At 41.5% G+C, this 27,206-nt stretch overlaps 2 protein-coding genes across 2 annotated transcripts; both read right to left on the minus strand.

The window, feature by feature from the left end:
• Window positions 1-924: 924 nt before the first annotated feature.
• LOC138372528 (uncharacterized) lies at window positions 925-3,742 on the minus strand. Its single transcript, XM_069338002.1, has 6 exons — window positions 3,489-3,742; window positions 2,438-2,645; window positions 2,134-2,304; window positions 1,669-1,853; window positions 1,181-1,416; window positions 925-1,028 (listed from the first exon to the last, which is right to left on the minus strand). Exons 2-5 carry the CDS (start codon window positions 2,553-2,555, stop codon window positions 1,189-1,191), a joined length of 702 nt encoding a protein of 233 aa, XP_069194103.1. The 5' UTR covers window positions 2,556-2,645; window positions 3,489-3,742; the 3' UTR covers window positions 925-1,028; window positions 1,181-1,188.
• A 160-nt stretch (window positions 3,743-3,902) lies between these two features.
• On the minus strand, window positions 3,903-8,638 carry LOC138372536 (uncharacterized). The gene is made up of 8 exons (XM_069338011.1): window positions 8,478-8,638; window positions 7,316-7,387; window positions 6,627-6,848; window positions 5,574-6,382; window positions 5,125-5,229; window positions 4,740-4,969; window positions 4,356-4,534; window positions 3,903-3,996 (listed from the first exon to the last, which is right to left on the minus strand). Exons 1-4 carry the CDS (start codon window positions 8,500-8,502, stop codon window positions 6,225-6,227), a joined length of 477 nt encoding a protein of 158 aa, XP_069194112.1. The 5' UTR covers window positions 8,503-8,638; the 3' UTR covers window positions 3,903-3,996; window positions 4,356-4,534; window positions 4,740-4,969; window positions 5,125-5,229; window positions 5,574-6,224.
• Between the last annotated feature and the right edge of the window lie 18,568 nt (window positions 8,639-27,206).

The following is a 27,206-nucleotide window of genomic DNA, read 5'->3' on the forward strand; positions in this document are numbered from 1 at the left end:
TAGTTGTGGTTGCGGGGGGTTGAGCTCTGGCTCTTTGGTCCCACCTCTCAACTGGCAATCAACTGATGTACAGATTCCTGAGCCTACTGGGCTCTATCATATCTGCATTTGAAACTGTGTATGGAGTCAGCCTCCACCACATCACTGCCTAATGCATTCCATCTATTAACTACTCTGACACTGAAAAAGTTCTTTCTAACATCCTAGTGGTTCATTTGGGTACTAAGTTTCCACCTGTGTCCCCTTGTTCGCCTACCACCCGTGTTAAACAGTTTATCTTTATGTACCCTATCAATTGCATTTCTCGCAGCCTGTCCTCGTAACTCATGCCTCTTAGTCCTGGGACTAGCCTATTTGCATACCACTAAACTTTTTCAAGCTTCGTCTTGTGCTTTTTTTTTTTTTTTTTTTTTTTTTGAGATATATACAAGAGTTGTTATATTCTTGTACAGCCTAGTACTAAGTATATGGTGTTTGGCTAGATAAGAGTAAAACTGCTTGTAGATTAGTTTTTCAAAAAATGTTGACAAGTTAGGCAGGATTGATATAGGTCTGTAATTGTTAACATCTGTGAGATCACCACATTTGTGTACAGGGGTAACTCGCTTTTTTTAGGATAACTGGAAAGGTTTGGAGTTCAAGTGACCTATTGAAGAGCATGAGAATTCTTTGGAGACAATTCCTAACCTATACTTCTTCTCAAGGTCATGTTTTTTATTAATGGGTTTAAGTATTCCCTTTGTAAGCAAGGGATTGTTAAGCCTTTTGGTTATGCTTACAAAAAAGTCACAGGACAGACATTATCAGCAGCAGTTATAAAATTGTCAATAGCAGTTTCATTGTGCAGCCTAAAACTTAACTCCCTTGACTCTAGAGGTATATATATTAGGTTTAGGTTAGGTTTTTTTAATTAAACCAGCCAGGATGAGTGAAGCCATGAAGGGCGTTTTTATTAATTAAAACACCCAAATGTTGGGTGCTTCAGGTGTTGTTCCTCTTGGATGATCTTGTACCTCTCTGTCTCACACCTGTAAGAATGAGTGATATGGTTAAGGGGGAAACAAAGTGCAGGCAAGGCAATGGAGGCCAGTAGTAATCTTAGGGCTAGGATAATTAGAAATTAGAGAAATTAAGTAAGAGAAATTAGCAAGAGAAATCAGGTAAAATTTATTATACTTAACTTTTGTATCATGAGTTTAGTAGTAAATCTTCATCTTCATCATCATCATCTTCACTGTCACAAAGCTCCAGGTAGGGCTCGGAAACATCAACATCCTCTTCCTGGTATCCAAATAAACGCTTTGCATCACTCAGCTTGTCAGAACACATCTTTTGCCCTTGCTTCAAAAGAGCCAAGATTCCACTCTTATTTTTGGTTGATAGGTGCTTCTCTTCAATAGTGTACTTGTTAGGATCCTGTAATATATAGACTATTTAATGGGGTTTAAGACATTTACAAATTTCCCTGAAAATACTAAAGAAATTAGAATAAATAAATAAAGTTTTCGGTAAAAGTTCAAATATATGTAAAACACACCAGTACAGTATATGAAAACCATGGAATTGTCTACCTGTCAAAGTTGTAAATAGCAAGACAAGTATAAAATTCTGCTGAATAAATGTTTATGAAGAACTGAATTGCAACACACATTTAGGCTGTTAGCTTACCTTGCTTAGATATGAAGGAAAAATTCCACATAACAACTCTTCAGTATGTTCGGTTAAAATCTCTCTCTTATTCTTGTAATATGCGAGATAATGCAGCATTTCTTGAACAGTGTGTTGTTGCTCTTCTCTGGATCTCTTCTGAAGCTCCACATCTTCTACTGCCTTCTTTTTTTGAGCAAGGGACACTAATAAAAGAGGAAATTTATATTTACTGCAAGTAAACTACAACTCAATTTAATGTAATTACAGTTTAGGTACTTGCATTATACATACTATACATAGTTTATTGTGCAGTATCAACCTGATAAAAACCTACGGATTATGATACTGCACCTATTTTACAAACAGTAGTGATGATATTTTACTTCAAAAATAAGTAAAGCTTATCCATTATGCATGCTAAATGTTAGTTATCTTGATAAGGCCGAATTGTAACCCCTGATAAAATGAGATGTAGTTACATACCATTTTGGCTATGATGAGGCAATAAATTGTGCCATGGCAGGATACCTTCTATTGCATCCTTTTCACTGAGAATTTCAGAGTTTTCACTATTGTAGATTTTTATGAAGCCTTGAAGCTTTTTCCTATCACACTCATTTCTGTGCCGGAGGGAAGAGCGCATTTTACTGGATGCTGCAAATAAAGTTTTTTGGCTGAAAGTTTTAAAGTTGTTAAAAAAATTTCCTCATCATTTACCTACATAGAAATTATAGACAAGAGCTAAATAGAAATTGCTTCAGAGTTAACAAAGAAATAGTAAGCCTACCTGCATCAGTGGCAATCAGATTTTTGCGATGCCTGATAGAGTCTGCAACTGCCTCGATAGAATATTTTATGTTCTTCGAGGTTGTTCCAGTGTTTAACTCTAACTCCTTACAAATCATTTGTAGGTCAGATCGCCATTCTTGAATCAATGACTTTTGAACGTCAAGTTTGTCGATCTCATTTGAAACTGTTATTTCCGTCTCTCTGGCCTATTTGAAAATATAATAAATTTAATGAACAAATCACATTAACCATGATGAGTGGTTCGAACCTATGGGCTTGGCATTCCCAGATGCTTGCTGTAGTTGAATGCGCCACAACATGGTCAAAAGAATTGCAACCTAGGGTACTAATGAACCCACAATTCAATTTTTGTTAATTATGCACCCCCATACCCATTCCATGGGCGGTTGTGCATGCAGTTTCCCATGTACTTGGTCTGTGTCCTCCAGTAGTTTTACCTCTGATGGCCCTTTCAATACACATAGAATTCATATTATTGTGATATATCAATACATGGAGAAAGACATTGAAATGGGGGCATCAAAGGCAGAACTACTGAATGACAGAGACCGAGTTCATGGGGGAATTGTGTGAAACCTGGTTTGGCTTCAGTGGAAGCCTTGGGATCCTTGTGGGTGCAGTAGTACTCCAAGTTGCAATTCATCTGACCATGTCGTGGCGTAGTGAACTAGAGCATGCATCTGAGAGCACTCAGTGCATGGGGTTCAAACCCTCATCACAGTTCCCGTGATATATCACGATACTGTGATTTCTCTGTGAACACATTTGATATATCTCGGAATCATACATTTAGGTTAATTAAATACTATATACTTTATACAAATTAACCTTATTGATATATTGAAAAAGTTCAAGCAGTTAATTCAAGGAAATGGTCGCTAATTTATAATGGAAAATATATGTAGTACATGATCTGAACACATAACTAACCTATAAATGCATTATAATACCTTTCACATATAAATGCATTATAATAAGTTTCAAAATAAATACAAATAAATAAAATAAATATATATTATTTTTAGTACCTTTCTGAGTCGAGTAACTAATGCACGAGCCAGTCCATCAATTTTTCGATGGTTCCAAAAGACTGCACCCTCTGTGAGTTCTTCTGTTCTTTCTGAGAAAAATATTTATAGCAATGAACATCTTGAAGAGCATAGATTAATAACAGTTTCATAACATACCTTTACTCACCAAGACCAACTCAAGTTTGACCAATATGTTTTCATTCTTTTATTGATTATTTGAGGGAGTTGATACTTATTGAATACTGAATACAAATCGCATTATACTGATTACATTATACTGATTGGGTTATATTTCCTTATTCAATATATATAAACTATAATGAAAAAATACAAAAATGGCCACCATATGTTATAGTCGCCAAACAGTTATTAGGTAAAATTGAAGGTTTCTCAATATATAATAAAACTCACCTTAGTTTTCAAGCTCTGAATAGTGCCAACATGAGCTTGAACATCTTCATCTTTGCTGAAGATACTATCAGAATAATAGGGGTTTCTGATACCTCTGCAATGATAATTCAGAAATAATTATTTATTGTCTGTAACCACTATAATATTAAACAATGGGTAATGGGGTATCAAAAAATGTTTTATATGAAGAATTCTGATGCACTGCTAAATTTTACATAAAACAAAAATTTACATGGTGTTAGATAAATAAAATGATGATATGGATGCAATTGAAAGGCAAACTATAAAGACATACTCAGTTAAAAAATATGTCATATGACAATGTATATTTATATGTGCATACTTTATTTATAAGAACATTAATTTGAAGACAATATAATTCATTATAATATAGTGTGTGTAGAGAACAAAAGAATACTATACATTAAGTATCTGTAAAGCACATTTTATTACCTCCCAACTTTGTTGTAACGATACAGCTTCTTGTTGCCATCAATATGTACTGCTAAAGGGGTTTTATCACAAGCAGGACACTCATTGTCAGCTTCTCCTCTAATTTTTCTCAGCTCATATTGCTGGAATCGCCATTCGAAGAACACTCTCTTCGAAGTTATATAATTAATGGGTCCAATCTAGGAATAGAATTTTTTAGATGGTGACATTTAAAATGCATATTATGACATAAGATAAATAAACAAAAAAAACATTCCATTTTGTGTTTGAACAAAATTAAAAACTAATTATTAATAAATGAATATACATTACTACAAAATTTTGATAATTTTTGTATTGAAATATAAAACTGAAAATATTAAGAATAACGGTATCAAAACATACACGCCCACGAGAAGCACCAAAGGATTCCAGTGCAGTGACTAATGCCCGAAATGATGTTCCAGGACAATTTCTTTTTATATGGTGCCATGATTCAAGCAGACTGGTGCTGTAGAATGTGCTGCTCTTTCCTAATGATGAATAGAAACCAGACTTGTACATGGTCTTGCCTAGTTGTTGATGCTCATATCCACAGTGGCATGTATAGATTGGAGTATAGAGGTCATACCTTCCTGTAGTTTAAAATACAGTGCATTGAGTTGTGTGGCGACTTGCTAAAATAGTGATGTAAAAATTAACATTTATAGCAACAAAAATTTCAAAATGTATTGTGATTCAGGAATATCCGGTAATGGAAATAAAAGGGTAAATTTTAAAGTTTATTTACCCATTATAGTGATGAAGATGCAGAGATTGCTGGAGCTTGAAATTTTAAACTTGCAATCTGTGCAGTTGGGGCAAGAATTTGGTGGTTGGGCTGGTACAACAGGTTCTGGTAACAAAGAAAAGGAAGACAGTTTGACAAAATGAGTTTTATGGAAAAGAATTTCAGACTGAATATTTCATTGTTTCTTGATTGTACAAAATATTGACATTATTCTCCAGATAATGACTGAGAAATTCACAGAAAAGAAACAATCAGACGATTAAATCAATCTATAAAACCAAGTGTCAGGTTTAAACTTTAAGACTTCTCCAAATGTTGTAATGACTGAAATGAAACATTTATTCATTTTATTTTGTTATACCAAGATAATCGTAGCTCTAGACTGGGATTGGGAAGTAGAAGTAATCTCGGAACAAAGTACGGATTTTATACAGGTATCGTATACTTACTCCAGTGAAAGATATTTCCTTCAGGGCACACAGTTTGTGTCGGGTCTAATGGCTCATAAAAGCCATTTTTCCAATATAATCTGTGGTGGAAAGGCATGAGAAAATGTTGCATTTGGTCACAAATGTGACACAAAAATGCAAAACAGTCTTCACATTTGATGCTTGCCTCACAATTTGTACATTGTACACAAACTTTACCTGATGAAAAAAGGGGTAATTATTTATACTAATTTTAAATACTGTATACCTAACATTTTAAACAATCTGAAGTCTAAATGTATTAATAGAGTGTCATTAATATGCATATGATGCTTATTATACAGTATAACCTTAATGAACACAGCAATATTTAATTTACCTTTATCTGGAACACCCAACTCAGACAATGTCCAATCGAACAGCATTGCCCTGCTTTCTCCCCAATTAATCTCTGCATTTTTTCTTCTTTTTTGCCAGTCAGAAACACTTGGCTGAGAATCTTTAATTTGTTCAAGTTCTGCAGCAAGTACTTTGAAATATGGGATTACAAATTAGTAAGAAAAATTTGTAAGTGAAAGGAATGATTAGTATAATATGTTAAACAAAATTTCATAGGCATTAAGCACAATTTTGGTACATAATATTTATGACGTGTGTCCATTAAATAAACCCTCATTTAAATACCAACAAATGATGTTGGGACATACCAACATCAAATGATTCCAAAGTTTCTTCACCAGCTGCCAAATAACTTTGAGTGTACGTTCTGCCACTAGTAGAATAGCCCGCATTTTGAATGTGTGGTGGTGAAAGTATAGCAGGCAGAATGTCTGGGTGGCACATTTGAAGATTTAAGCATGGTACATAATTGCAAATTGTATACAAGTATTAATATTTTCAGACAAATCTCAAGATATTACTATAACTAACTTTATGCTACCAAGTTGTTCAGTGTTATAGTAATTTAATCTCCATAATTGTCTAGCATACACTTAAAAATAGGCAACAAATATTATTGGAAAGTACACAAATAACAGCTGTAGAAATATTGTTAAGAAAATAATAGAAGATTACCATCAGATTGGGGTGCAGCTGGTCTTTGTTTTGAATTAATGTGTGATACATCCTGTATGTTATCTTTTTTCTGTTTCTTGTTTGTCACCTTTATTGAGTTTGGTTCCTCCACGTTTAAGAGTCTCTTCAAGTACTCATTTCTTTGTATCATTGCAGCACGTGCTTTCTGGTACTCACGTTCAAGATGTTCTCTAGTCATCACTGCTATTCTCCGGTGAAATTCTGAAGAGAAAATAATACTGTTCGAAGGAAAAGTACAAGAACAAAACAAGAAAATTATGCTTATGCAAAATTATGCTACAATGTACCTATTAATAATCTTAAAATTTGCTACAAATTTCCTACTTATAATTATGTGTTAAATTATGGACTTTCCCATAATGATATGCATGTTAGTGGCATTACCTATACTGCCTACCTGGAGCCCCCTAGAGAGATAGTGACACAAGTTAAGGTAATCCCTTTAGTAAGGTGCTGGGTCAACATAAATAAGCTATAACTAATAAGGACACAAATCAATATGTTCATTTAACAGTGGTATTAACATTTATATAAATATAGCTAAGAATAAGTTTTTACAAGTGTAACAAAGTGAAAGAAATGTATGAAAATTTTGATGATATATTAAAATGCTCATTGATTGAACTTGTCTTCCTATATATAAAGTATAAAAATAGTAAACACAGTACCATTATTGTTGTCTGTAGTTATTTTTGGAACATCTGGTATGTACAGCATACTGTCAAAATCCGATGATCTATCTGAAAAATTGATTGGTAGCGTAAATATTTGAATTCATTGCATAGCCTTTTATACAAACAAAAAAGAAAAATTGTACAGAAAAGCTAACACAACATTATAACACCTTTCTGTGGTACTTTCTATGGTACAAAAGAAAACAAACCTTAATTATAAAGGAAAATAAACTGACAGAAGAACTATGAATACTGCTGAAAATACTTTCCACAAAATATCTGAACCAAGGGATAGTACCCCGAGATTTGAAATATGAAAATTTCACCCTTACAGTATTTAAAAAAAAAGCAGAAAGAGTTAAGCACAAAACTAATGTCCAATCAGCTAGGTATAACACATCTGCAAGCTCATGGCGAAAATCCTAAGGGAGGGAATCATTTACCATCTTTCAGTGAACAATCTTATTCAATCGACACACCATGGTCTTCTTAAAAACAGATGCTACCTTATAAACCTCCTCACTTTTGGGACATGGTAACATGGTACTCAGATAAAGGGTTTCCGGTGGATGTAGTATACATGGATTATGCTAAAGACTTTAATAAGGTACCACATGGAAGACTAGCAAGGAAATTACAGGTTCATGAAAAAAATTGTAAAGTGCACAAAACAATAGTTAAAACAAAGAGAGCAAAAGGTCATACTAAATGGGAATGAATATGAAGAAATGTGTTAAGTTGAGTACCTCAGGGGTCCATTTTTAAGTCTAAAATATTTTTCATATATTGAACATCTATGATATAGAAAAGAATATAATCTAATCAACCACATCCTCATATTTGCAAATGCCTGGCATTTCACGAGCACTTTGTCCGGGGTTTATATTCTAGCCGGGGAGGATTTACTGGGTTAGGCTAACCTAACCTAACTTAACCAAACCAAACCAAGTATCTCAAGTTACAAATATCTCTGGGAATTCATATTATCTGCTGTTGTAGAATTGACAAAATGGACAGTGTCAACAAAATTATTCCCACATACTCCGTCACTATGTGATGGAGTACACATAGAATAGGGACTGAATTGTCCCTGACAGGGACAATTCTGTAACAAATGTTCTAGCATAAAACTTTGTACAGTTTAGTAATTCCTTACCATTTGATGTACTAGGTAGATCCATGTTTGGTGAAGTTTTATAGCTGGAGCTGGAAGATCCTGTCGAGATGACTTCTTCAAAGAGAATAGCTTCAACACATTGTGTCTTGAGTCTTCCAGTACTTGGCCTACAGTTACCAGATCTGATTTACAGAAACTAGTGAACTATGGAGATAAGATTGTTAATAATATACTTTTTTTGAGATTCATATGACTTGCAGCTTAAAAACCAATCTTATTTTAAAATAGTACACTAAAGTACATAGCAAATTGCGAAATTCGTAGTTTTTTAACTACTTTAAAGCTAAATTCTCAAGCTTTGAAAATAAGCACAATTTGCTATTTTAAGCGGAATCTGGCAACTCTGATTTAGCATGTAAACATTGACTTGCATTCACAATGTAGTTATTTATTTTTCAACAATTTAAAACGAGTTATGAAAATACACACATTGGTACATTATTGCAAAGGCACTATACTATATATATATATATATATATATATAAATTGTTGCAAGTCGAGCAACAAATATTTTACATTGAACAACAAATGAGATTGGAAAAGCAGTATTGCCAAAATAGACCCCAGACACACCCTGTGGGTAGTAATGGACCCCCATACCGACCCTATGAGGGGTAGTGGACCCCATAATAACACTATGGGCGATAGTGGACACTATACAAACACTATGGGCGGTAGTTGACTTCATAGAGACCCTGTGGGCGGTAAGGGACCCCCTATCGACCCTGTGGGCGGCAGTGGACCCCCTATCGATCCTGTGGGCGGCAGTGGACCCCCTACCGACCCTGTGGGCGGCAGTGGACCCCTACCGAACGTGTGGGCGGCAGTGGACCCCCTACCGACCCTGTGGGCGGCAGTGGACCCCCTATCGATCCTGTGGGCGGTAGTGGACCCCCCCCATATCGACCCTGTGGGCGGCAGTGGACCCCCTATCGATCCTGTGGGCGGCAGTGGACCCCCTACCGACCCAGTGGGTGGCAGTGGACCCCCTGCCGACCCTGTGGGCGGTAGTGGACCCCTACCGACCCTGTGGACGGTAGTTGACTTCATAGCGACCCAGTGGGCGGTAGTGGACCCCATACCGACCCTGTGGGTGGCGGTGGACTCCATACCGACTCTGTGGGCGGCAGTGAACCCTATATACTAATCCTGTGGGCGATACTGTACCCTATAGTCATCCTGTGGGGGCAATGGATGCCATACATATCCAGTGGGTGTTATTGTACCCCATACTTATTCTGTGGGTGGTTGGAGCCCCATACCCATCCTGTGGGTTATAGTGGACCCCATACTCATCCTGTGGGTGGTATTGGACCCCATACCTATCCTGTGGGTGGTTGTGAGCCCATACCCATCCTGTCGGTGGTAGTGGACGCAATACACATCCAGTGGATGGTATTGGATCCCATACCCTTCCTGTGGGTGGAAGTGATCCCCATACCATTCCTGTGGGTGGATGTGACCCCCATACTCATCCTGCGGGTGTTATTGGACCCCTTACCCACCTAACAGGTGGTAGTGGACCCTATACTAATCCTATAATTTCCAATAATCCACACCATACCATCCTGTTTGCAGTAGTTTACCCTATATACATTCCAACATAACATCGTTTTCTGTTAGCGTTCCTACAAAACATTCTTTAAAGATTTCTAAAGCACAAACTATAGTATATAATATTGATTGGTGAAGCACTTATTCTATGTAATAATTTATTGTGCTTATTATAATTTACTAAGAACAACTAATATTTCTCAAAACAAAACTACGAGCCTTCAATAGGATGTAGCTGATCTGTAATATTATAAGAGCATGGACAATAGTAGGTGAATTTCACAACCCATGTGGGACCTGAAAACTACAATTTTCGTTATAATTGAACCAATCACGACTATTCAGCTATCTACGTTGATGGACGAGTACTGTGAGACGTAAATTGGTACGTGAGGAAGAGTTTGAGCCTTGGTAAAAAAGTTAACTGGGAATATATCACATATGTACTAAATCACATTCCACATATTGACTTTAAGCACTAGTCATATATGTACTGTCTTGTGTGAGAACGGGTTGCCTGCATCACGCGTGGAGTAGCCTCATGGGTACTTGCTGGAACATGCGTCCTGTAACACGCGTGGAGTAGCCTCACGGGTACTTGCTGGAACATGCGTCCTGCATCACGCGTGGAGTAGCCTCATGGGTACTTGCTGGAACATGCGTCCTGTAACACGCGTGGAGTGGGGAGTTGATCTCACCTCGAGGGGGTCTCGGCACAGGCTGTAAACCCAATAAGATGTAAAAGGAAGTCTATGCATGAATTATTTTACAACTATTTCTGACTTAGAGAGGAGACCGCGTCTCTCACGAAGCCCTGCTGGTTGGTTGATCACACCTGGGTTATTTTTCCGGATTTGGCGCAGGCGGAAGAGGAGTCCCAGTTTATTTGTGGTCAAGCACTCATTGATGTAAATTCTGCCCGAAACGTTGCGCGTACAAGTCGCTTTACAAGAATGTAATTACTATGCTATGTATCCTCACAATCCCAATGTACCTTCTTGTGTATAAATAAATAAATAAATAAATAAATAAATAAATAAATAAATAAATAAATAAATAAATAAATAAATAAATATATTTCCTTACGGGACGATACTGCTGATCGGACAAAATCAGATTTTAAGGACTTGGCCGCTAGCTTGAGGCGAATTTTTCTCTGGTTTTGTCCAGAGGGATTCTTTTTCCTTACTCTGTAGGCAGCAATTATGTCTGTTTTATTGAGAGTATAATTCAATTCATCTTTTATGAGAGCATGTACTATATCAATACACTTCTCGCCTTCACGTTCCACAGGAATCGATTGGGACGACACAACAACAGAGTCGAGCAACTTTTGCTGGTCTTGTTCATCCTGGGAGATGGAATGTTGGGCGGATAATGTACTGATACATACAGTCATTTTGTTGAGAGCTTCCTCTTGTTTTTTTATGGCTTCATCAGTTTTCAGAAACATATTTTCCTCACGGAGATCGTTCAAGTCATGCTGGAGTTGATCTTGGCTAGCCTTATAGGTTCTAATATCCTCGCGGAGAAGGGTTATTTCTTGTTGACGATGAAGGTTCGCGACGTTCGCTTGATTCTCAGTTTGAAGGCTCTGGATGATCGTAATTTGAGCCTCAAGGACTAGGCACAACTTTTTGAACCACTGATTCTCGGCCCAGTTAGGAAAATCCAGTGAGGGACCAGAAGCACGCTTGAATTTCGTGAAGTGGGATGTAAGCGTGCAATTAAGAGAGGATTGAGAGAACACAGCTCCCTGGCTCAGTGATGGAGTAGAGGGAAGAACAGTACCACAGAACAGTTGTTTATACGGACTCTCCCACTCAAATTATAAGCCATCGCCCATTGTCAGGATAACTTTATAACGACCATACACACAGTCACTGGTTCACCACACACCACCACCCACACACACCACTTCGTTGGAAGACAGAAGAGTTAGGGGGGACATGATCACCACATTCAAGATTCTCAAGGGAATCGACAGGGTTGATAAAGACAGGCTATTTAACACAAGGGGTACACGCACTAGGGGATACAGGTGGAAACTGAGTGCCCAAATGAGCCACAGAGATATTAGAAAGAACTTTTTTAGTGTCAGAGTGGTTGACAAATGGAATGCATTAGGAAGTAATGTGGTGGAGGCTGACTCCATACACAGTTTCAAGTGTAGATATGATAGAGCCCAATAGGCTCAGGAACCTGTACACCTGTTGATTGACGGTTGAGAGGCGGGACCAAAGAGCCAGAGCTCAACCCCCGCAAGCACAACTAGGTGAGTACAGTCACTGGGCGAGAAACCGTCCAGTGCTGATGGCGGAAGCCCAAGCTGCTCCTCTCTCTTCTTCGAGACATTTATAATAGAAAATTTACTTCAAATATACAATAATAGATAAACATTTAGACACCATTAATTTATTTTTATAAATGTGTTTTAAATTTTTAGAAACAACTATAAAGTGAGCAATGTTTACTTAAATACTTGCATAGAAATTCCTAGGCTTTTATAAACAGTGTAAATATTTACATTTATTATGACTTTAGGTTTGATTCTTAGAATATGTCTATGTAAAAATAAATTACTTTTTGGAATGCCCTCTGGGCAATATTAACTCATATAAAACTGATTAGTCTCCCATTAAGACTTTTAGTATATTGAACCAAAGCTTATATTTCTAAACAATCATGACCCACTCAGTTGTCTCTGGGCCATGAAACACTTACAATTATCCCAAGAAGGTCTTTTAATAATAATAATCCATTGTGTCGGGACAGGAAGCCGGAGTGTATTCATACACGTTAGGCTTATACCCAAGTCCCTCCCCCCAACCTTAGGAAGGAATTACTGACCCTCCCCCCCCCCAAAGGATGGAACCCCACAACAAGCTGACTAACTCCTGGGTACCTACTCACTGCTAGGTGAACAGAGGCATGAGGTGATAGAAAATATACCCAACCATATCCGTCCCGCCCGGGATTTGAACTGGACTGTGAATCGAGAACGAACCCGACTGTGCCACCTGGACACTGTATTTTGTTAGTTTATTTTCTGCCACAAAGGGAGCCGGTCGGCCGAGCGGACAGCACGCTGGACTTGTGATCCTGTGGTCCTGGGTTCGATCCCAGGCGCCGGCGAGAAACAATGGGCAGAGTTTCTTTCACCCTATGCCCCTGTTACCTAGCAGTAAAATAGGTACCTGGGTGTTAGTCAGCTGTCACGGGCTGCTTCCTGGGGGTGGAGGCCTGGTCGAGGACCGGGCCGCGGGTACACTAAAAAGCCCCGAAATCATCTCAAGATAACCTCAAGAAGATAAGACTTGGCCATACATTATACAATGCTGACTACAGTACATACATTATTCAATGCTGACTACAGTACATACATTATACAATGCTGACTACAGTACATGCATTATACAATGCTGACTACAGTACATACATTATACAATGCTGACTACAGTACATGCATTATACAATGCTGACTACAGTACATGCATTCCGTCTGTTGTACACACTCAGGATTATTGTGTTTCAGTGTATTGTGCAGTGAGTTATTGTGCACTCAACAACAGACAGTGATTCTAGTCCTTTTACAGTGGTAACCAGCAGATAGTCTGTCTGTTGTCCACACTCAGGGTTACTGAACTGTTACAGTTTATAATACGTTATTGAGCCTTCCACTACATGGCCTTCGTTAGTGTTTTTCTCTCCCCCCCCCTCCCCCCGAGGCATCTACACGACCACACACTTCCTTCCACACAGTCACTGGTCGACCACACACACCCACCCACACTCGGGACCAAAGAGCCAAAGCTCAACCCCCGCAAGCACAAATAGGTGAGTACAGTCACTGGTCGACCACACAGTCACTGGTCGACCACACACTATCACCCACACAGTCACTGGTTGACCATACACTACCACCCACTCAGTTACTACCTACAGTTAACAATCTGTGGTTATTTGGCTAAGATTTCTGTTAGGAGATCATTTTGAATGAAATATTTACACATTTCTAGAACATTTGTTATGGAATTGTCTCTGAATTCACGTATCTTTTCGAACTCCACACGTAGTGACGGAGGGTGTGCAAATATTTTTTTTGACACAGTTTACATTTGGTCAGGTCCCAGAGATACTTGTAACCGAGTCTAAACCGAGCAGTAATAACATCTAGAATTCTGCTGACACTATATTTGATGATCCTTAGACGTAAGGCTCATCTTGCATGATAGTATGATTGAATTTTTGGTGACGATTTCACTTTGCCTCAGATCTTCAAGATTTTGTTGAAGTTCTTGGTGTACTATTGCTCTCAGACCGCTTATTGACAACCCAATGTTATACTCAATTTCTCCTGTAAAGGCAGATTCCTTGGCTAACTCATTAGCCAAGGATATATGAAGGTATATGAAGGATACCTACTACTACTACTAATGCTCTCAGACTGCTTATTGGCAATCTAATGTTATACTAAATTTCTCCTTTAAAGGCAGATTCTTTAGCTAACTTATCAGCTCTATCATGCATTCGGAGGCCAACATGAGATGGAGTCCACATGAAATGGACTCTGTTATCATCTTTAATAATTTTGTTGTATTTGTGTCTAGCTTCAGACACGAGCATGTTACTGTTATGTCTTAAAGAGTTGAAAGCAATTAAGGATGATAAGGAGTCACTTACAAATAATGTATCAAGTTTGGAGACTTGTACACATTTTAATGCAAGGAGCAAGGCAAATAGTTTGGTCTGAAGGGGTGGAGGCCCAATTGTTTATATGGACTTCTCGCTCAAAATATAAGCCATCGCCCATTGTCAGGACAACTGCACTTCCAGCTGCACCCGTGGGGCGGTGTAGGGAACCATCAGTGTAGATGATTTGAGAGAGAGAAAATGCTCTGTGGACAGAGCATCAATATGGCTTAAGGCGTTGAGCTTTGTCTCAAGACGAAGCTTGGGCTGATCTCTAATTTGCTTCTTGGGCGGAAAGGGAGGGAGTACTGCTGAATACGAATTCACAGTATATAATAAAAATGGAGAAATTATTTACAAATTTAACAAATTTTAATAAAAACATAATTTTAAACATAAAACGTAAACATATACTCCCTGAAATTTCAGGGAGTATATTCAAGATCCTTAATTTAACAACTAATTTTTAAGTAGGCAATTTGTAAAAAAAATGAGAAATGTTAACAGGTACATTGTAAGAAATTTTGACGCAGATTAGTACGTACATTTTAGTACAATTTCAGGATTATCAACAGGTACATTGTAGCATAATTTGAGGATTATTTCTAGATATAATGCAGTAAAATATGCGTTCAATATAACAACCATGATATAAGAAGATAGCAGTGATTATAATGATGAAGTTATATGGCTTAGGAGCATATATTGGGGGAGCGGGTAGCACAAGATACAATGCGAGTTTATGGCACTAGGTAGGAAACTATGAGGATGAAAGTTATTATATATGGCAACCTTTGACCCACAGAGTATAATAATGATTTTATACAACAGTACAGTATACTGTATATTATACTAGTCAGAAGAGGTAGGGGAAGAAAATACTCATATGTTCAGGGAGTATATTCAAGGTCTTCTTTCAATACCTTATATACCTTCGCCGAGACTATGGGTCCCCACAATTGCACCAAGAGGTGGTACTCGCATATATATTTAGTTTAGTCACCGCGCCAAGACAGACTTGACAGCCCGGAGAAAACTTCGAATTGCGTTCAGAGGTCCCTGAAGTATATGGGATATCAGAGAAGATACCATAAAAATCGTGAAATTGTTTAAAAGTTTAAAATATTTTAATAAAATCATATATGTAATAAAGATCTATAATGGAATAGTCAAAATAGTCTGTAATTTTAATTTTCGTATTAAGATATTACATAAATACAGTATAGCGCTTAGATGTAAGGATTAAATATTTGAGACCCGAGAGGACTGAAGCCTCTTAGGTCAAACACTGAAAATCTACGAGATATTTTTGATACGTTCTTTTTTTTATCGAAGGACGTTATATAAAGTATAAGAATACCTGCCTTAGTATTCACAACAATAGTAATAGGAATTAAAGTTCTTCCCGTTGTTTTTAGATTATTCGTGGATTAACGAGGGGAATAGTTTAAATAAAAAGAGCCGTACGTTCATTGAACCTATGAAATTTATTTATGTTTATATATATACAAGAGTTGTTACATGGTTGTAAAGCCACTAGCATGCATAGTGTTTCGAGCAGGTCCTTATTATTAATTTTCACAGGAAAACGACCCGCCAAATCGTTTAACATGAGCAGAGGCTACAGTTAAGGATTGGCGCCCAGTCAATCCTCCCCGGCCAGGATACCAACCCGGGCCAAGCCGCTCGCGAGACACCAAGCGAGTGTCTTACCACTGCGCCACGGAGACTATTCATAAACAGCTGTGCCGTTATAACTGGGAAAGTTTACACCAGAAGTATGTTACGGGTGAACAGTTATAATGAGAGTTATTAAGGTATTAGCATTACTTATCATCATGGAGCGTTTTTATTACTCCTTCATATTCTCGTCTTGGTCAGTCAAACACGTTATGGCGATAATAGTAAATTAATACTTTTAATTATTAATAAATGTAATTGTATATTACATCAATTAGAAGGTAATAATAAGGGTAATTAACTCAGGTGAAAATTTTACCCTGGGTAAAATAACTTAATAACATTAACGTTGAAAGTTAACAATGGAGTGAACATGTTTAATTAAAATGCCTTGAAGTTTAATATGGTGAGATTAACTTTGTATATTAAACTTGTTAATGTAACAATGGTAACTTTATAACATCCCTTTGTAAATTAACTTTGTTAATGTATAACTTCCAGAGAGTGAGTCTAACAATGGGGACTTACATTGGTGAAAGTTTAACTTGGGTAAACTAACAATATAACAAATTAACATTGAATAAGATTAACATTGTAATGCCGGGTATGGGGCCCAATGGAGCCCCCAACGCTAGACCATACACTACCACCCACACAGTCACTGGTCGACCACACACTACCACCCACAGTCACTGGTCGACCACACACTACCACCCACACAGTCACTGGTCGACCACACACTACCACCCACACAGTCACTGGTCGACCACACACTACCACCCACACAGTCACTGGTCGACCACACACTACCACCCACACAGTCACTGGTCGACCACACACTACCACCCACACAGTCACTGGTCGACCACACACTACCACCCACACAGTCACTGGTCGACCACACACTACCACCCACACAGTCACTGGTCGACCACACACTACCACCCACACAGTCACTGGTCGACCACACACTACCACCCACATAGTCACTGGTCGACCACACACTACCACCCACACAGTCACTGGTCGACCACACACTACCACCCACACAGTCACTGGTCGACCACACACCACCACCCACACAGTCACTGGTCGACCACACACCACCACCCACATAGTCACTGGTCGAGAAACCGATCTGTGTTGATGGTGGCAGCCCAAGCTGCTCCACCCCCTTCTCCGGGACATTTATAATAGAAAATATACATCGGATATACAATGTAAGACAAATCGTTACATAACATTAATTTTATTTTAAAAATGTAATTTAAATTTTTTAACTACTTGTAGAGTAAGTAAAGTTTACTCAAGTACTAGCATACAACTTTGTAAGTTTTAATAAATTATATATTTATTTACGTCTATTGTGACTTTAGGCCCGCTATCGTGAATATGTCTATGTAAAAATAAATATTTTTTGGAATGCCCTCTGGGCAACATTACATACAATATACAATACTAACTACAGTACATACCACCCTGGGGCATCTGCTCAACCAAACACTACCACCCACACGACCATGATATAGCTAATAAAGCCAAGACTGAACCAAAGTTACTACACAGTCAAAATAAAACTATGATTAGTCTTGTTTTAAGAATTTAATAACTCTAACCAAAACCTAAATTACTAAACAATGTATTAATATAATAGTTCATTAAACAATGAGGACCCACTCAGTTGTCTCTGGGCCATGAAACAATTACAATTCTCCCAAGAAGGTCTTTTTAATAATAATAATCCATTGTGTCGGGGACAGGAAGCCGGAGTGTATTCATACACGTTAGGCTTATACCCAGTTCCCCCCCCCCCACCAGGGGAGTTAATGACCCCGCCCAGGAGGCAACCCCACAACAAGCTGACTAGCTCCTGGGTACCTACTAACTACTAGGTGAACAGGTGCATGAGGTTGTAGGAAATGTGCCCAACCATATCCGTCCCGCCCGGGATTCGAACTCGATTGTGAATCGAGAACAAACCCGACTGTGCCACCTGGATACTTTTTATTTGGTTAGTTTATTTTCTACCACAGACTTGGCCATACATTTATACAATGTTGACTACAGTACATACCACTCTGAGGCATCTACCCCCAGACACCCTCCCCCCTGAGGCATCTACCCCCAGACACCCTCCCCCCTGAGGTATCTACCCCCAGACACCCTCCCTCCTGAGGCATCTACCCCCAGACACCCTCCCCCCCCCCCGAGGCATCTACCCCCAGACACCCTCCCTCCTGAGGCATCTACCCCCAGACACCCTCCCTCCTGAGGCATCTACCCCCAGACACCCTCCCCCCTGAGGCATCTACCCCCAGACACCCTCCCCCCCCCTGAGGCATCTACCCCCAGACACCCTCCCCCTGAGGCATCTACCCCCAGACACCCTCCCACCCTGAGGCATCTACCCCCAGCCACCCTCCCCCTGAGGCATCTACCCCCAGCCACCCTCCCCCTGAGGCATCTACCCCCAGACACCCTCCCCTCTGAGGCATCTACCCCCAGACACCCTCCCCCCTGAGGCATCTACCCCCAGACACCCTCCCCCCTGAGGCATCTACCCCCAGACACCCTCCCCCCTGAGGCATCTACCCCCAGACACCCTCCCCCCTGAGGCATCTACCCCCAGACACCCTCCCCCCTGAGGCATCTACCCCCAGACACCCTCCCCCCTGAGGCATCTACCCCCAGACACCCTCCCTCCTGAGGCATCTACCCCCAGACACCCTCCCCCTGAGGTATCTACCCCCAGACACCCTCCCCCCTGAGGCATCTACCCCCAGACACCCTCCCCCCTGAGGCATCTACCCCCAGACACCCTCCCCCCTGAGGCATCTACCCCCAGACACCCTCCCCCTGAGGTATCTACCCCCAGACACCCTCCCCCCCTGCGGCATGTCCCCCCAGACACCCTCCCCCCTGAGGCATCTACCCCCAGACACCCTCCCTCCTGAGGCATCTACCCCCAGACACCCTCCCCCTGAGGCATCTACCCCCAGACACCCTCCCACCCTGAGGCATCTACCCCCAGACACCCTCCCCCTGAGGTATCTACCCCCAGACACCCTCCCTCCTGAGGCATCTACCCCCAGACACCCTCCTCCTGAGGCATCTACCCCCAGACACCCTCCCCCTGAGGCATCTACCCCCAGACACCCTCCCCCTGAGGTATCTACCCCCAGACACCCTCCCCCCTGAGGCATCTACCCCCTGACACCCTCCCCCCTGAGGCATCTACCCCCAGACACCCTCCCCCTGAGGTATCTACCCCCAGACACCCTCCCCCCCTGCGGCATGTCCCCCCAGACACCCTCCCCCCTGAGGCATCTACCCCCAGACACCCTTCCCCCTGAGGCATCTACCCCCAGACACCCTCAAATCTGAGGCATCTACCCCCAGACACCCTCCCCCCTGCGGCATGTCCCCCCAGACACCCTTCCCCCTGAGGCATCTACCCCCAGACACCCTCAAATCTGAGGCATCTACCCCCAGACACCCTCTCCCCTGAGGCATCTACCCCCAGACACCCTCAAATCTGAGGCATCTACCCCCAGACACCCTCCCCCTGAGGCATCTACCCCCAGACACCCTCCCCCCTGAGGCATGTACCCCCAGACACCCTCCCACCCTGAGGCATGTACCCCCAGACACCCTCCCACCCTGAGGCATCTACCCCCAGACACCCTCCCCCCCTGAGGCATCTACCCCCAGACACCCTCCCCCCTGAGGCATCTACCCCCAGACACCCTCCCCCCCGAGGCATGTACCCCCAGACACCCTCCCACCCTGAGGCATCTACCCCCAGACACCCTCCCCCCTGAGGCATCTACTCAACCAAACACTACCACCCACACGACCATGATATAGTTAATAAAGCCAAGACAGAACCAAAGTTACTACACAGTCACATCAGGAGGAAGACAACAGTGAAGGAACAGGTGATGAAACTTAGAACGGTTGAGAGCAGGTACACAGAGAAAGACAAAGAGGTGTGTGAAAAACTCAACAAAAGGTTCCAGGAGGTCTTTACAATAGAACAAAGAGCGGTCACGGCGCTAGGAGAGGTGGCAGCAAACCAGGCAACCTTGGAAGGGTTCGAAATTACAAGAGATGAGGTCAAGAAACACCTATTGGAGCTGGACGTGAGAAAGGCTGTTGGGCCGGACGGGATCTCACCATGCGTATTGAAAGAGTGTGCAGGAGCACTCTGTTTGCCACTTCCTATAGTGTATAGTATGTCACTGGAAACGGGAGACCTGCCAGAAATATGGAAGACTGCTAATGTAGTCCCAATATACAAAAAGGGTAACAGACAAGAGGCACTGAACTACAGGCCAGTGTCCTTAACTTGTATACCATGCAAGGTGATGGAGAAGATCGTGAGAAAAAACCTTGTAAAACATCTGGAGAGAAGAGACTTAGTGACAACCCATCAACATGGGTTCAGGGAGGGTAAATCTTGCCTTACAGGCTTAATAGAATTCTAGGATCAGGGGACAAAGATTAAGCAAGAAAGAGAAGGATGGGCGGACTGCATTTTTTTGGACTGTCGGAAAGCCATTGACACAGTACCCCATAAAAGGCTGATGCATAAGCTGGAGAAACAGGCAGGAGTAACTGGTAGGGCGCTCCAGTGGATAAGGGAGTACCTAAGCAATAGGAAGCAGAGAGTTACAATGAGGGGTGAGACCTCAGATTGGCGTGAAGTCACCAGTAGAGTCCCGCAGGGCTCTGTACTCGGACCTATCCTGTTTCTGATATACGTAAATGATCTCCCGGAGGGTATAGACTCATTCCTCTCAATGTTTGCTGACGACGCCAAAATTATGAGAAGGATTAAGATAGAGGAGGACAGCTTGAGGCTTCAAGAAGACCTGGACAAGCTGCAGGAATGGCCGAACAAACGGTTGTTAGACTTTAACCCAAGCAAATGTAATGTAATGAAGATAGGTGTAGGGAGCAGGAGACCAGATACAAGGTATCATTTGGGAGATGAAATACTTCAAGAGTTAGAGAGAGAGAGAGACCTAGGGGTTGATATCACGCCAGACTTGTCCCCTGAAGCTCATATCAAGAAGATAACATCAGCGGCATATACGATGTTGGCTAACATAAGAACAGCCTTTAGAAACTTGTGTAAGGAATCTTTCAAAACATTATATACCATATATGTCAGACCAGTCCTGGAGTATACGGCTCCAGCATGGAGTCCATATCTAGTCAAGCATATGACTAAACTGGAAAAGGTTCAAAGGTTTGCCACCAGACTAGTACCCGAGCTGAGAGGTATGAGCTACGAGGAGAGACTACGGGAATTAAACCTCACTTCGTTGGAAGACAGAAGAGTTAGGGGGGACATGATCACCACATTCAAGATTCTCAAGGAAATTGATAGGGTAGATAAAGACAGGCTATTTAACACAAGGGGCACACGCACAAGGGGACACAGGTGGAAACTGAGTGCCCAAATGAGCCACAGAGATATTAGAAAGAACTTTTTTAGTGTCAAAGTGGTTGACAAATGGAATGCATTAGGAAGTGATGTGGTGGAGGCTGACTCCATACACAGTTTCAAGTGTAGATATGATAGAGTCCAATAGGCTCAGGAACCTGTACACCTGTTGATTGGCGGTTGAGAGGCGGGACCAAAGAGCCAGAGCTCAACCCCCGCAAGCACAACTAGGTGAGTACAGTCACTGGTCGACCACACACTACCACCCACACAGTCACTGGTCGACCACACACTACCACCCACACAGTCACTGGTCGACCACACACTACCACCCACACAGTCACTGGTCGACCACACACCACCACCCACACAGTCACTGGGCGACCACACACTACCACCCACACAGTCACTGGTCGACCACACACTACCACCCACACAGTCACTGGTCGACCACACACTACCACCCACACAGTCACTAGTCGACCACACACTAACACCCACACAGTCACTGGTCGACCACACACTACCACCCACACAGTCACTGGTCGACCACACACTACCACCCACACAGTCACTGGTCGACCACACACTACCACCCACACAGTCACTGGGCGACCACACACTACCACCCACACAGTCACTGGTCGACCACACACTACCACCCACACAATCACTGGTCGACCACACACTACCACCCACACAGTCACTGGTCGACCACACACTACCACCCACACAGTCACTGGTCGACCACACACTACCACCCACACAGTCACTGGTCGACCACACACCACCACCCACACAGTCACTGGTCGACCACACACCACCACCCACACAGTCACTGGTCGACCACACACTACCACCCACACAATCACTGGTCGACCACACACTACCACCCACACAGTCACTGGTCGACCACACACTACCACCCACACAGTCACTGGTCGACCACACACTACCACCCACACAGTCACTGGTCGACCGCACACCACCACCCACACAGTCACTGGTCGACCACACACCACCACCCACACAGTCACTGGTCGACCACACACCACCACCCACACAGTCACTGGTCGACCACACACTACCACCCACAGTCACTGGTCGACCACACACAGTGACTGGGCGAGGAACCGTCCAGTGTTGATGGTGGCAGCCCAAGCTGCTCCATCTCCTTCTCCGGGTCATTTATAATAGAAAATTTACTTCGGATGTAAAATATATATAACAACTAAAATAACATTTAAATTTTTATATAAATGTTTTCTAGTGGTTTTTACCAGTTTAAGAATAACCTTAGGAAACTAAATTTCTAACATACAAATTTCTATGCCTAAATAAATTACTTAATTTTGTACATGTGGCGAGACCTATTACAGTTAAAAAGTACATATGTTTATCTTACCTTATGATATTTTTGATGCCCATTGGGCAATGTTAACCGTCATTAAACTGTAGTTAGTCTCGCAATTAAGAGTTTAGTAAATTGAACCAAAGCCTAATTTAGTAAACAATGTATTAATAGAATAGTTTATTAAACACTGAGGACCCACTCAGTTGTCTCTGGGCTTTGAAACAATTACAATTATCCCAAGAAGGTCTTTTTAATAATAATAATACGATGTGTCGGGGACAGGAAGCCGGAGTGTATTCATACACGTTAGGCTTATATCCAGATCCTTTCCAGTGGGACCTGGGTATAAGCCAGGTTTATACATTTAAACAATGCTTTTACAAGCATTGTATAATGTATGTACTGTAGTCAGCATTGTATAATGTATGTACTGTAGTCAGCATTGTATAATGTATGTACTGTAGTCAGCATTGTATAATGTATGTACTGTAGTCAGCATTGTATAATGCATGTACTGTAGTCAGCATTGTATAATGTATGTACTGTAGTCAGCATTGTATAAATATATGGCCAAGTCTGTGGCAGAAAATAAACTAACAAAATGAAGTATCCTGGTAGCACAGTCGGGTTTGTTCTCGACTTACAATCTAGTTCAAATCCCGGGCGGGACGGACATGGTTGGGCACATTTCCTCTCACCTCATGCCTCTCTTCACCTAGCAGTTCGTAGGTACCCCAGGAGTTAGTCAGCTTGTTGTGGGGTTGCCTCCTGAGCGGGGTCATTAACTCCCACGTTGGGGGAGGGGGGGGACCTTGGTATAAGCCTAACGTGTGTGAATACACTCTGGCTTCCTGTCCCCCGACACAATGGATTATTATTATTAATAAGACCTTCTTGGGATAATTGTGTTTCATGGCCCAGAGACAACTGAGTGGGTCCTCATTGTTTAATGAACTATTCTATTAATACATTGTTTAGTAATTTAAGCTTTGGATTATGTTACCAAACTCTTATGAGGAGATTAATTATAGCTTTATGTTGGTTAATATTACCCAGAGGACATCCAAAAACTTTGTACAATAATTGATTGGTGATTAATGAAGATTAAGCAACCCAAAAGGCTACAGGCCTGGATGGAATATCACCATGGATACTAAAGGAAGGAGCAGAAGCACTGTGCCTGCCACTCTCCATGGTGTATAACAAATCACTGGTAACAGGTGAACTGCCAGAAATTTTCGAAGGAGGCAAACGTGGTCCTGATATACAAGAAGGGGGGATAGACAGGAGGCACTGAACTACAGGCCAGTGTCCCTAATTTGCACACCATGCAAGTTAATGGAGAAAATTGGGCGAAAAAAGCTTGTCGAACATCTGGAGCGAAAGAACTTTGAGTCACAACACCAACATGGTTTCAGGGATGGCCAGTCATGCCTCACAGGATTAATTGAATTCTACGATGAGGCAACAAGAATCAGACCAAAAAGAGAGCAGTGGGAAGACTGCATATTTTAGGATTGCCAAAAAGCCTTTGACACAGTGCCACACCAGAGACTAGTGCGAAAGCTGGAGATGCAGGCAGGAGTAAAAGGGAAGGTACTCCATTCGATAAGGGAGTACCTAAGTAACAGAAGGCAGCGAGTCACTGTGCGGGGTGAGGTCTCAGATTGGCGAGACGTCACCAGTGGGGTCCCGCAGGGTTCAGTCCTTGGACCCATACTGTTTCTTATATATGTAAATGATTTTCCAGATGATATAGAATCATTCCTCTCATTGTTTGCTGATGATGCAAAAATTATGAGGAGGATTAAGACGGATGAAGACAGTATGAGACTACAAGATGACCTAGACAGACTGCATGAATGGTCCAACAAATGGGAACTAAAGTCAACTCGAGTAAATGTAAGGAAATGTTACTAGGCGGTGGAAACAGGAGGCCAGACACGGGATACAGAATGGGAGATGAAGTCCTTCATGAAACGTACAGAGAGAAGGATCTAGGAGTTGATATCACATTAACCCTGTCTCCTGAAGCCCACATCAAAAGAATAACATCTGCGGTATATGCGACGCTGGCTAACATCATAACTGCCTTCAGGAACCTGTGTAAGGAATCATTCTGAACCTTGTATACCACATATGTAAGACTAATCCTGGAGCATGCGGCCCCAGCATGGAGCCCGTACCTTGTCAAGCACAAGGCGAAGCTTGAAAAAGTTCAGAGCTATGCCACTAGACTAGTCCCAGAACTAAGAGGCATGAGTTACGAAGAAAGGCTGCAAGAAATGCACCTCAAGACACTAGAAGACAGAAGAGTAAGGGGAAACATGATCACTACCTACAAAATTCTCAAAGCAATTGACGAGGTAGATAAAGATAAACTATTCAACACTGGTGGTACACGAACAAGGGGACACAGGTAGAAACTGAGTACCCAAATGAGTCACAGCGACGTTAGAAAGAACTTTTTCAGTGTCAGAGTAGTTAACAGATGGAATGCATTAGACAGTGATGTGGTGGAGGCTGACCCCATACACAGTTTCAAATGTAGATATGATAGAGCCCAGTAGGCTCAGGAATCTGTACATCAGTTGATTGACAGTTGAGAGGCGGAACCGAAGAGCCAGAGCTCAACCCCCGCAAGCACTATTACGTGAGTACACACTACCACCCACACAGTCACTGGTTGACCAAACACTACCATCCACACAGTCACACGACCACACACACTACCACCCACACAGTCACTGGTCGACCACACACTACCACCCACACAGTCACTGGTCGACCACACACTACCACCCACACAGTCACTGGTCGACCACACACCACCACCCACACAGTCACTGGTCGACCACACACCACCACCCACACAGTCACTGGTCGACCACACACCACCACCCACACAGTCACTGGTCGACCACACACCACCACCCACACAGTCACTGGTCGAGGAACCGTATATAGAAATAGAATATTTACTTAGAATATGAAATATATATAATATATAGGATAACATTTAAATTTTTATTTAAATGTTTCGTAGCAGTTATTAGCAATTTAAGAATAAGCTAAGGAAACTTAATTACTAACATACAAAATTCTAGGCCTAAATAAATGACTTATTTTTGTACATCTGCCGAGAACTATTTTCAAGTATATATACCAAAGTTTTTCTTACCTTTTATATTTTTTATGCCTTTTTGGCAATATTAACCAACATAAATCTGTATGTTGACCAGACAACACACTAGAAGTTGAAGGGACGACGACGTTTCGGTCCGTCCTGGACCACAATCGACTTGAGAATGGTCCAGGACGGACCGAAACGTGGTCGTCCCTTCAACTTCTAGTGTGTGGTCTGGTCAACATACTTCAGCCACGTTATTGTGACTCATCGCCTGCATAAAACTGTAATTAGTCTCGTTATTAAGAGTTTAGTAAATTGAACCAAAGCTTAAATTACCAAACAATGTATTAATATAATAGTTCATTAAACAATGAGGACTCAGTTGTCTCTGGGCCATGAAACAATTACAATTATCCCAAGAAGGACTTTTTAATAATAATAATACAATGTGTCGGGGACAGGAAGCCGGAGTGTATTCATACACGTTAGGCTTATTCCCAGGTTCCCCCCCCCCCACCAGGGGAGTTACTGACCCCACCCAGGAGGCAGCCCCACAACAAGCTGACTTAACTCCTGGGTACCTACTCACTGCTAGGTGAACAGGTGCATGAGGTGATAGGAAATGTACCTAACAATATTCGTCCCGCCCGGGATTCGAATTGGAATGTAAGTCGAGAACGAACCCGACTGTGCCACCTGGACACTCTGTATTTTGTTTGTTTATTTTCTGCCACAGACTTGGCCATACATTTATACAATGTTGACTACAGTACATACATTTATATAATGCTGACTACAGAATATACATTATACAATGCTGACTACAGTACATACATTTATATAATG

Source organism: Procambarus clarkii, chromosome 5 (genome assembly GCF_040958095.1).
Source record: "Procambarus clarkii isolate CNS0578487 chromosome 5, FALCON_Pclarkii_2.0, whole genome shotgun sequence".
Lineage (NCBI taxonomy): Eukaryota > Metazoa > Arthropoda > Malacostraca > Decapoda > Cambaridae > Procambarus > Procambarus clarkii.

Excerpts from the sequence above, each read along its gene's own strand:
- LOC138372528 (XM_069338002.1), bottom strand. The coding sequence starts at position 2,555 with ATGATTTGTAAGGAGTTAGAGTTAAACACTGGAACAACCTCGAAGAAC. Across the intron at positions 2,305-2,437 it reads TCTGATTGCCACTGATGCAG|CATCCAGTAAAATGCGCTCT; the intron begins GTAGGCTTACTA and ends CTTTATTTGCAG. Across the intron at positions 1,417-1,668 it reads TTCCTTCATATCTAAGCAAG|GATCCTAACAAGTACACTAT; the intron begins GTAAGCTAACAG and ends TATATATTACAG.
- LOC138372536 (XM_069338011.1), bottom strand. The coding sequence starts at position 8,502 with ATGGATCTACCTAGTACATCAAATG. Across the intron at positions 7,388-8,477 it reads TCTACCTAGTACATCAAATG|ATAGATCATCGGATTTTGAC; the intron begins GTAAGGAATTAC and ends TCAATTTTTCAG. Across the intron at positions 6,383-6,626 it reads AGCTGCACCCCAATCTGATG|ACATTCTGCCTGCTATACTT; the intron begins GTAATCTTCTAT and ends TGTGCCACCCAG.